The 12478-nt window shown below is 42.4% G+C and overlaps 1 protein-coding gene across 1 annotated transcript in view; it reads left to right on the forward strand.

Annotated features, from left to right (window-relative positions):
* LOC110075013 (sialin) overlaps window positions 1-9691 on the forward strand; it is a 29515-nt gene extending 19824 nt beyond the window's left edge. Inside the window, exons 11-12 of the mRNA XM_078385808.1 lie at window positions 4232-4322; window positions 9099-9691. Coding sequence (XP_078241934.1) covers window positions 4232-4322; window positions 9099-9236 — 229 coding nt within the window. The 3' untranslated portion in view covers window positions 9237-9691. The remainder of the gene's footprint in view (window positions 1-4231; window positions 4323-9098) is intronic.
* Window positions 9692-12478: the final 2787 nt, after the last annotated feature.

Genomic DNA, 12478 nt, shown 5'->3' on the forward strand with positions numbered 1-12478 from the left:
TCCTTTCCTGTCCACCGCAGCAACGATGTCTCAGAGATTGCTCCTGAGTTTAAAATTGCTGGAGCAATGGCTAAATGTTATACACCTTTCTTCTGTCCTATGCATCTCTTTAGCAAGGTGCCTTGGCTTCCTTTGATGTTGTATAGATACATAGGATCCTCCCTGGTTTAAGGAACCTTCTCCTGGTTCTCATAGAAAGAGCCCATCTAATTGAGATCAACTTTGTCATTCGTCTAAGCAATGAGTGAAGTCTACATCGAGGTCACTATCACCTTATGCTTCACTCTATTCTCATTGTAAACTATCCCCCATCTCCTAGGAGATTAAGGGGAAGCCGGAGAAGGAGAGATTCCAGAAAATTAGTCAGTCCTTATGAGCTAAGACGAGCCCTAGATCTCAGCCAGGCCCTGCACCAATTTTCCTTCCTCAAGTCCATCCCCTTTGTTATGTAAAAACAGGAAACACTGACAATCCGTGAGTTTACACTCAGGCAAATCTGGGCTCTATATGGTAGCAAATACACATGGCCAATTAGATAGGTTAGTCTGTTCAAGAAACCAATGCATGCAATTCTAAAAACATTACTGCTTTATTAAGACATATGGTTCAGAAAAGAATTCAGATTATAGTAAAGCATTTCAGTTAGAAACATTTTCATATCAAGGCTGACAAATCACCCCCACCACTCCAGCTATAAAAATAAAACAAGAAATGCATTCTAAACTAGGATAATGCATAAGCATAGTCATTCTTACGTATCCTGAGACTTCACAGTCCATAGTCCAACAGGTAAGGTAAAATCCAGTTGTAATCCATTAGTCCATGTTGGCAAAAAGGCTCCATTCAAAAGTTATAATCCATTTTGGGGAAAAGCACATGTCTGTCCTTTCTCAGTCAAACTCCATCTTTTTTCAACTTCTCCCAACTTCCTTCTTCTTCCCAGGATGCCTCATAAGGAACACCCCTTCCTGGGTCTTGTTGTCCCGCCTAACCTTCTCATGAGAGCTTGAGTCGTTATCATGTTTTGTGGCAGAATTATTATGACTACCAGGAATGTAACTCTCTGGCTCTTCTTAGCAACTAGATAACCAGAGAACGAAGCTTCTCTGAAACAGCATGTAAAATTTTCCTACCACAGACATTAAATCAAGATGGATGCTATTGGGACAATCTTAGGACTACATATCCCATTCTCGTAACACATAAAAACACAAATCATCACAATCATGTTCTGCATCTTTCTCAATCTAAGTCAATGTCACCATAACCATGATCACAGCCTCACTCAAAACCTAAATCCAGCTCTCCATCACCATGGCCTCTGCTTTTCTCCAGGTGATATTGTTCCAAATACCTACTGAGATCAGTGTCACCTTTGCTGCATTCTCTGTCTCCTCATTCACTGTCCCCTTCGATCCCAACTGTGAAATGGAACCACTAGTCGATGGACATTATCTTTCTTCCACCAGATTCAAACTTTACTTTTGCCTCTGTCCTTCCACAATGCCAAGCAGTCAAATCAAAATTATAACCTACTTCACTTCCTTAAAAAATCTCAGCCTTTGAAATTATCTGCTCCAAACATAGAAACAGATATTGATTTGTCTGACTCAGACACTGAGCAAGAAAATGAATAAGATACTCCATGTATATCATCTGATCCCAAGATTCAAGATACCGAACCACTCACCTTTGGAGTTCAAATGGACCAAGAGAAATCATCTACAAATGGGGATACCATTTTGTCAGCTACAACCCACAATTCAAATTATGACAGATGCAAGCAAAACTGGATGGGGAGCATGTTGCCTAGACAAACAATTCCATGCTTTACGGTCACCCCATGGGAAAATTCATTATATCAAATTCCTGGAGCTACTTGCAATTTTCAAAGCATTGAGGGCTTTCAAAAACCTGGTTCTGGGAATAGCAGTGCAGATAGCAATCAACAATATAACAGTGATGTTTTATGGAAACAGACAGGGCGGAGCAAAGTCCTTGAGTCTTGTAGATTTCTCAATTCTACCATGGGAATGGTGCATAGAAAACCACATCTTTCCCACTGTGATACATGTCACAGGAGACAGCAATTAAAAAGCAGATTCCCTGAATCACTCACTCACCCAGACACAAGTGGGAGCTATCCCAACATTTATGCAAAACTACTCAATAGATGAGGAAAACCAAAACTGGATATTTTTGTTTCCTACCAAAACAAAAAATGCAAAATATAGCATTCTTGGGTAAATAAGGGGAAACATTGATCAAAGATGCCTTTTCAATCAAGTGGAACAGCTGTCTTATGTACATGTTCTCTCGGTTTCTGTTGATACAACAAATGATAGTCAAGATAAAAAAAGTCAAATCTAATGTGATCCTAATAACTCCTTGGTGGCCTGCCTGGTCAACTGCAATTTACAACTCTTCTAACATCTGCAGACAGTCCCAGACTGCTGATTTGCCACAATCTCCTGACATGCCAAAACAAAACAGTGCATCAGCAACTGTCCACTAAGAGACTGTACTCTTACAAGTGGAAAAGGTTGGAGAAGTTTGCGTCTTCCATGAGTGAAACTACAATCCCAGTAACTTTGCACACAGTTTTTTTAAAAAAAATTCTTTACCTCAAGCAAGCAAGACTATCAGCCTCTTTTCTTAAGGCTTGCTTAGCTGCTGTAGTAGCAAACCAACCTGAGAACTATCCATCTTCACAGTTATTCACTCACACTACTTTGATAAGATTCCTGAAAGGACAAAAAAAAAAAAAAAAAACACCCAGAAGTGTATCCTTTGTAAGATTCTTTGTCTCCCTCTTTGGTGTTGACACAAGTGACAAAAACTCCTTTCGAACCTATGGCAACAACAGATGTAAGATTAGAAACGTTTAAGACCATATTCTCAGTTGCTTTGCTTTAGTTGCTATTATCAAGAAGAACTGGCAAGATCGCAGCCTTGTGACCTGCCATATCTTCAGTTTCATAAGAATAAAATCAATCTTTATACAGATATATCATTTCTACCTAAAGTGCTGTGTAGGCTTTTACAACTTGATGTTTATCTTCATAAAATCAGTGAATTTTTAGACTCTTTCAGATTAGCAACACAAAGGCCAAGTTCCTTACAAATATAACATTCGTATTCTGAGATTAATATATCCAGCTGTTATCCAGCTGTCATCTTCTGAACCCCTTCCTTGTTTTATAGAGAAAAAGCCATGGGCACAATCCTGCTTGGTTTTAATTTAGTTTGTATTGGTTTTGGTGTTTAATTCTCTTAAGTGCAATGGCCCATTTGTGCAATGGCCCCATGCATAGTTGTTTTTCCCTCCAGTTGCACCAGAGGGCATTTATTACCCCTTTGTGCACACATTTCGCTCCTTTGTTTTCAACAGTGCAATTGCCAGCTTGTGTGACAGCAAGACAGATCACCGGAGTAATCACAGAGCACTTTGTCCACAACATGATTGCTAGTAGTATTGTGCCCCTGTTTTTTTAAACATGGAGGCTGACATTCTTCAAGGCTGTAACAGACTAGTGACAGAGTCCTGTAAGCCTGATGCTACATAGAATCTTCCTGAATTTGCTTAACACTCACCATGGTATTCCACTATTGACAGTGCAAAAAAAAAAAATCCCAAGGGAAGGGAAGGAAAGGGAATGCAAGTTATGTGGGTATGCTTTTTTAAGTATTAGAATTGTTTTTGAAATTAACACAAGAGAAATACTAGGCAAATGTTTTTCAATTTAAAAAAGCCCAGAAGTTAACATTTCCACTGCCATCTGCCCTTGTGTAAAATGCATGCAAAATCTGACCCGAAGGGGGAGGCCCTTGCCTTGCAATGGGAATCCTTCTGCTGGTGCTTAAATAGGCCAGCAGCTTCATGCTTGGGATTTTATTTCCCTTGCAAATTCTTCATGGGGAAGCTTGTGCATGTGAGAAGCTCTTCTGATCCCTTCCAAGCTAGTGGATGAATCATGTGTGAAATTCCTTCCAGTGTCTCTTGTTTCAGTCTTCCAGGAGGGCTTTGAGTGCCAAGAACACTTGAGTTAGTGTTGGGAACTTCTACAGGGATTCATTTTTATATTATAGACTATTTGTCGTGTGTGTGTGTGTGTGTGTGAGAGAGAGAGAGAGAGAGAGAGGCTGAGAATCTGACCTTCCTTTCTCAATGGTGGGAAGAAGATCAAGGGACTGTGACTCGAATAACAAACTGTTTTCCCTGTTTTCTTAGATACGCTGGTATCCTCCTAGGAATCACAAATTCATTTGCTACTATCCCGGGAATGGTGGGACCACTCGTTGCTAAAAGCCTGACTCATAGTGTAAGTCATTGTACATCTTAATTTTAAAAAATATTGAAAAAATTGTGATGTATGTAATTATTGATTAGCTGTATTGCTTTTATGAATAACAAACCCTTTTAAGACTGTATTCTCTTTCTTAAAATTGATACAGAACTGTGAAATGGAGCAGAGAGAATGAGTTTGTTTTTCTGACACTCACTGTGCTAATGTCAATTTTTATTTTTAAAAATCATATGCTCTAATTCATTACCTCATGCGTTTTGTCATGGTAACCCACCCAAATTAATCAAAACAGTTTCACAGGCCTCTTTGAATACTTCCAAAACAGGTTAAGGACAGTGTGATTTTTCTGTGACTAATCTGTAGGCTGGAGACAAGTAGAATTGTAAGGAAATAGAGGAAATGGGCAGGCAGTGCTTGGAAGAGATACCTTTGGAATGGCCAGGATCCAGTTGTCACCTTGGGAAAGTGACATCTTTTCCATGGCTTCTATGTATTCACACAACAGGTGTTCCGTTGGAATGTTTCCTTTGGAATGTTTCGGAGCCTCAGCCTCATGTTCCCCAGGTATATAATGTGAGCCCTGTCTTTCCACGTTAGTCCCTTATGTGTCCGCGGCGAGAAAAGAACATCCTCAGCTTGTTCTGGAGCCTCTCTACTATTCTCACATTTTCCCCTTCCTTCACGTTCCTTACTTCTTATAGTTGTTAGCAGGCAAGAAAAGGAGACATTTACATCTGTGTTCCTATTTTCCCTCCCCATCCACCCCCCCTTATTTTTTCTTCTCTCCCCCACAGGGTTATTTTCACTTTTATGGCCTCTTCGTCCTTGATGAAACTTTGTTCTGGCTGTGGTTCTAACATTCCCCAGTCAGACAGCCATATCAAGGGTGTCTTCTCCAGTCCTGTTCGACTTGCAGGAGTTTTACTAAATTATACCTAAAAAAATAGTCAGTCCAGGCTATGATCCCACCTTTGGGAACGATCCCTGACCTCTTCAGCATTGCCATATACAGCACAGAAGCCTCCCATGGTAGGGTTGGAGAAACAGCTACCTCCCCCTTCTGAGACTGCTGCCCAGCCTTCGACATGCAAGGCTTGCTCGAAACTGAGACCTTCAGAAATGAAGCCTGATGTGCCAACTGTAAAACAAAAGAAACGCCCTGGAGCCGATCATGACAAAAGTGCTCACTCTTGCGTTCCATTCTACAGATGCGTGTGATCAACACACAACTTCTTCTGAGAGTCTACCTTTCGGCAATGATATCATACCAAACACCATGGGTGATGCTTTCACTGTCCTCTGGATACGCTCCTCCACGTACACGTTTCCACCTTTCTTTCTGATCCAATGCACCAGTCAAAATACAACAAAACAATTCCAATATAATTTTACTAACTCCATGGTGGCCAAGGCAGCCATGGTTTTATTGTCTGTCAGTAGGTGGTGCCTCCTCCTCTGCCACAACCTTTGTACTTCCCACAACTGCTCAAATCAGCACGTGGACAGTCAGCACCTCAGGCTGTCAGCCTAGAGGATTATGCCATGATAACGAACATTTTGGCCCAGGCTAGAAAGCTGTCCACCGACAGGCTGTATGCCTATCAATGGAACAAGTTCCTTGCATTTGCATCTTCTGTTGGGGCCCCGACCGCCCCTTCATCTCTGGCTACCATCTTGAAATTCCTGCTAAATGTTAAACATTCTGGACTCTCACTCTCATCTCTGAAAGTCTACTTGGCTGCAATAGTGGCCTACCAGCCATCAGGCCATCCCTCCTTGAGTCTTTTTACAGGCCCAACTGTGAAAAAGTTCCTAAAAGGACTGAGAAATGCCTTGCCTGATGTGAAAGCTCCACAGCCTTCCTGGTCTCTCTCCTCGTTGCTTACCCAGCTTACATCTCCGCCATTTGAACCTGTAGGTACAATTGACTTGAGACTTCTCATTCTCAAGGTAGCCTTTCTACTGGCCATTATGTCGGTCCGACAGGCAGGTGAACTTACAGCCTTCCAGTGTGACCCCTCTGTACATCCAGCTCCATCTAGACAAGGTTACCATATATATTGATGTTTCTCTCTTGCCCAAGTTCGTTTCCTCCATCCACATCTCAGCTGCTGATCCTCCCTACCTCGCTGAACGTTTTTGTAATGGGGAAAAATTCGCTTTGCAAAGACCGGTAAGCGTTTCGCTTACCGATCTTCGCAAAACGAACCCTGACGATCAGCTGTTCGGCGGCCAAAATGGCCGCCGGAAGCCGGGAAATGGCCGCGCGCAGCGTTTTCGCGCCCTCGTTAAGCGAGGCGAGGGCGCGAAAATGGCTGCCGGCCATCCTGAAGCTTCGCTGAACGGTGAGTATTTGGCCTATTTGGAACGCATTAAACGATGTTTAATGCGTTCCAATGGAAATCGCTGCCCCGTTCAGCGATGCTTCAGCATAGCGAAGGTTAATCCGGAACGGATTAACCGCGCTATGCGAGGCACCACTGTATCTTTGTGGCGGACACATCAGGGATTAACTTGCAAAGGCGGGGCTCACGTTATATACCCTGGAAACGCGAGGCTGAGGCTCTGGAACATTCTGAAGAATTGTCTGTGCAGCTGCAAAACACTCATGTGAATAATACACAGAGGTCCATTCAAAGAACCGTAATATTCAAAGAGGATGTACTTTTCTTTTTCACATGACTGTATATGCAGATCTGTTTTACATTTTCATACATTCACAAAAATGCTTCCCCATTTGTATGCAGAGCTGAGAACATTACATTTGAAAAGGAACTCAAATAAGTGCATTTTTACTTCTTGGCAGACAGATTGCCGTTGCCCCAATCACATACAGTTTTAATCAAAATTATTCAAACCCCCATTGCAAAAATTTCAGGCTTTCACCTGTTTGCAATGAACAAATCAAACAAAAGCAATTGGAATAGCTCAACACAGCAAATGCTTCAAGTAGTTTCCCCCAAATTCAACTGAAAAATGCCACTTTTAATGAATTCTGCAGTCTCAAAATTATTCAACCTCCTGAATAGAATCCCTCACAACAACACAAATATGCAAAACAGGCGTCTCAAGCACGCCTGCTGCACTAAGTGTGCTTCAGCTGGAACGCATGAAATATCCGAACTGGCTCGGGGGTTGGCGAGTGTCACATTTGATTGCACGTTAGAAATATGGCTGAGTCGAAAGGATGGTCCAAAGTATGGTAGGTATGCAATCTCAAAATTATTCAACTCCTTCATGACAAGCATCTTTAGTATACAGTGGTGCCCCGCATAGCGACAATAATCCATTCTGGAAAAATCGTCGCTATCCGGATTCGTTGCTATGCAAAATAAAAAAGCCCATAGGATTGCATTAAAACGTGTTTAATGCGTTCCTATGAGCTTAAAAACTCACCTTATGCGAAAATCCTCCATGGGGCGGCCATTTTCGGTGCCTTTAAAGCGAGGCAAAACAGCGGGTGGCCATTTTGGAACCGCCGATCAGCTGTGGGAAAATGGGGCCATTTGGAGGACCGCGGGGGAGCGCTCCCCCGTCCTCCCAAAGCCCCCACGGGCATTTTCGCCCAGCTGATCGGCGGGGCTTCAGGGTGATGGGGAAGCCCTTCCCCCATCATCCCAAAGCTGGCATTTTCGCACAGCTGATCAGCAGGATTCAGGATGATGGGGGAAGGGCTTCCCCCCCATCATCCCGAAGCCCCACCAATCAGCTGGGCGAAAATGTGGGCTTCGGGAAGATGGGGGGAGCGCTTTCCCCCATCATCCCAAAGCTGGCATTTTCGCCCAGCTGATCAGCGGGTCTTCGGGATGATGGGGGGAAGCGCTTTCTCCCATCATACCAAAGCCCCACCGATCAGCTGCGCGAAAATGGGGCGTATGGGGAAAAATCGCAAAGCGATTTTTCCCCATAGGGAATATCGCAATGCGATCGCATAGCGATGTGGATTTTGCGATCGTGAAAGCGATCGCATTGTGATTTTCTAAATTGGCTAAACATCGCATTGCGATGATCGGTAAGCATTTTGCTTACCGATTTTCGCATTGCAGTGTTTTTTTAAACAGCTGATATGCAGTTCCAAAATGGCCGCCGAAAAAATTGGCCGCCTGCTGTGTTTTTGCGCGATTTCCTCACATACCGGGCAGCGAAAATGGTGGCCGTATGGAGGATTTCCACATAGCGGTTCCCCCCCCCATAGGAACGCATTAAACGGAGTTTAATGCGTTCCTATGGGGTTTTTCTTTCCGTATAGCGATGATTCCGGATAGCGTAATTTTCCTGGAACGAATTATGATCGCTATGCAGGGCACCACTGTATTTTCCATTTTCCACACTTGTTTCTTGTGTACAAAATAAATGCATCATATGCATTTAGACACTCCTTTCCTTGTTTTCCAAACAATACTTTGGAGGATCAGAAACAAGCTGCAACTCCCCTCACTGTGTATATATATTTGTCTCTTTTTTTTTCTTAAGCAGTAGTCGTTTCTAAATTGCTTCCAACTTTGACAATCAATACAGACAAACAGTGGCTTCAGCAGTCTTGCACAACAGGATAGCTTGTGCTCACTAATCATTCATAACCAACAAAATCAGGAATATGATGTCTAAACTGGCCATGTTGGCTGAGGTACTGTGGAATTTATAGTAAAAAAAGTCACTTCATTTTTAATAGGCACAGGGAAAATAGATATAAGAAGGTGAAGGGGAAAAGGCATTAATGGAGAGCGTCTTCATGATGTTCATTTTTTAATATGAAACTGTGATACTTATTCATCTTTTTTCTTTTGCCAGAACACTGTGGGCGAGTGGCAGATTGTGTTCTACATTGCTGCTACCATTAATTTATTTGGAGCTGTTTTCTTTGCGATATTCAGTAGTGGAGAAGTGCAAGACTGGGCCCTGGATGGCTACCACTTACATAGGAACTGATGAAAACTAGGATTAATCACAGAGTATTGCAGGCATGTGACCTGGAAAGCCTTTTGCATGACATCTGCAGTGCCTACTGTAACCTGTTGGGACTAGAAGACATTTCATCGTTTGATACGCTGATCTATTATTTTCTACTTTCTTTTATTTTTGGTAATAAGGAGTTGGGATCTAATACAATGGTATTTTTACTATGATTTGGTCTCAGATTTCTGAGGAACTGTGACATTTTAATCAATGTAGTCATATTTTTAAAATATTGTATATGAAATAAATTATTGGAGAATCTATTATTGAATTATATGTGGTAGTTAAAATATAGTGCAGAAAATGGATATTTTTAGTTAGGGTTGTTAGAATTATTGATATTTTCATTATATTTTCCGTGTTCTATTAATCTCAGTAAGTAATGAGCATTAAAAGAGGGAATATCTTTTTCCCTGTCTCTCAGAGGATATGGTTGTCAGTCCTTTTCCATGGTGATGTTTCCACAAACTGAGAACACTCAATGTGGATTCAGGAATGAAATAAGAGGAACTCTTCTAGGACAAGTCTCTAGATATTTGGACAAGAAGCAATGTCTATTGAAAACATAGCATCTCATCTTTCCACTTTTTTATTGTTCTTTCTCCCATTTTGAGAAATAAGCCACCACTATCTGTGCAAAATAGTATCAAAGCACAGCAGAACCATGCAGTTGCAGGTGCCAGGGCATTGTTGACTGGATTTACTCAACCATCCATTTTAAATGCTCTGAAGTCTGACAGTGGGTCACCACAGATGCTTTTCAGTAATTTAATAAATTGTTCTCATGTGATGATGCATCAGTATCCTGTAACCATTACCCAGTTTGACTTTTTTACATTGTAGAAAAAGCCTGCCTCTGCTTATTTTCATTAGGATAGTTTCTGGGATATCAGCATGGGTGTCATGATCTCATGTTGCCTCCCATCATCTTTTTAAGAGACATGTCCTAAATTTAATATTTGATGCTACTTATCATATTGGTAATGGAGGGGATTCCTTTTCATGTGTCTCCCAAGACAAGAGTGGAAAATTGCTTCAGAGCAAGAGCCAGAGTGTTATGGGGAACGGAGTGTGGCTCTTTGGAAAACCCGAGAGGACACAATTTGTCACCAAGACCAGATATTCCCCACCATCCTAACATCTTTCATTTTTAGGAAGTAGAAAGGCCTCTTCAGACTCTAGCCAGAAATTTTTTGTTACTCAAATTTTGTTTTCATCATTATAATATAATGTTCTTCGTGGTCTCTGTGAATGCACACTAATGGGTTTAATCTGCGCCTGCGCAGAGATGTCCAGAATATTCTAGAGATCAAACATGCATTCACCAGGAACCGCCCACTTAACACATGTGGTCCACCCATCCTGGTGATTACCTCAGTTCCTTTTTGCCATCGCTGAAGTCTCATTTTCTGTTGAGCTCTCTGTTCGCGCAATCTGGTTCTTTTTCCTGAAGAAACATAATAATCCTATCGTTATTTAGAATAGATTCTCTTCATTATTCTTTTGTGAGATTTGGATTTTATTTTTATTTTTCCCCCTTTCCTTCCACTATTCTCCCCCCCCTTCCTTTCTGTTCCCGCCATTTATGGCCCCCGCAGGGCCGTTTAAGAGGTGCACTTTGTGCATAAATAAGTTGCCTGTGTCTGACGAGCATGGTTCTTGCCTGTTTTGTCTGGGAGAATCGCATCAACCGGCCTCTTGCTCCCATTCAAAAAAATTTACTCAACAAGTCATCAAACTCCGCCAACACTGCTTTAAATTTTTCTTGTGGGAGCAGTCTCTTCATCCCCCATCTAAGATGGATGAGACACAGGGTTCACAACCACCAACAGCCCCTTCTTCTACCAACTCTCTCTTGCCAACACCTACATCTAAGCCAAAAATGCCTAAGTTTAAGTCCTCGGGATTGGCATCTCAATCGACTTTGACACTGAAATCCACTCCAAAACCAGCCGATGCCAAATCAAAGAAACCAAGTAAGTCTTCCATCGACGCTCAGCCACCCTCCCATGCAGAATCAACCACCTATGGATCTTGACACTGACCATGAAACCATTCCACTTCCATCCATACAACCGCATTCTCTGTTGGCTCAATCTTCCTCCTGGACGGACACCTCGACTGAGGTGACTGTACTGCCTTATTCAGCCTGTTCGAGCCCCAAATCACTGGGTTGCTCTGTGTCTGGGTGTGAGTCTGAGTCAGCTTCAGTACGCATACTACTACCCTTCGGATTCTTCAGAGTCCCCCTCACCTCCTCAGTAACAGTCTGGCTACTATTACGACCAGACCTCAGAGTATGAGGACGTTCCTCCCCTTCCGGTACCGAAGCTCCATAAAAAACTTCATAAGTGGCACGCTTGAGCAACTCCAGTTCCGGTAACTTCGGTACCGAAGAAGCCAACGCTGACCAAGCCCTCCATACCGACGGCCAAGACGGCTACTCTTTCTCAAGTCCATTCATCACCCCTGCAGGTCACCACAACTTATACTGGCCCTTTGCCTGGTGTGGCAGAACCCCCAAGTCACACCTGTCCATCTGGGGAGCTCAAGGGCAGGAGCCTATGAGAGGACAGTGGAGGCAGAACCAGGAGGTCAGTTAGTGAGTTAGAGAGGAGAGTTAGAGAAGAGAGGTTGGAGATAGGGTACTGAAGAAAGAAAGGAGATTGAAGTGAGAGAATAGGAAAGAGTTCTAAATTATAGAGAATAAATAGATTGTCAAAGAATATTGTAAAAGTGAAAACACATACAAACCAATGTGAAAGCAAATGATCATAATGAATAATCCTAAACACCTGTGATTCTCTCCTGTGATTTACATAACAACTATAAGATCCATAACTCTGTTATATTGGCATCATGTGTCTAAGATCTATTTGGTATTGAGGGCATAATACCTGGTGGCAGCGTGAAGTGAGGAAACTCATCCAAAGGGTGGACTTGTGGTTTTGGGAAAATAAACCAAAGGAAACTGGGTGGAAGCGACACCCGGTCTCGTAGACCCTAAGAAACCTCAAAAGCATAATAAGTTGGATCACTCAACTCGATCAATACCTTGCAAAAGCAATACCGTGGCTCCTAAACAACACTGGCCAGACGCTCTTCCTGCTACATCGACCCTTTTTCGTATCAACAATGTTCTTCACTTTCACCTGCACAATCTTTAGATTCTGTTTCCTTGGATTCGATAACACCACTAGAATCACCCCCCAATC

The sequence above is a fragment of the Pogona vitticeps genome, chromosome 1 (assembly GCF_051106095.1).
Source record: "Pogona vitticeps strain Pit_001003342236 chromosome 1, PviZW2.1, whole genome shotgun sequence".
NCBI classification, from domain to species: Eukaryota; Metazoa; Chordata; class Lepidosauria; order Squamata; family Agamidae; genus Pogona; species Pogona vitticeps.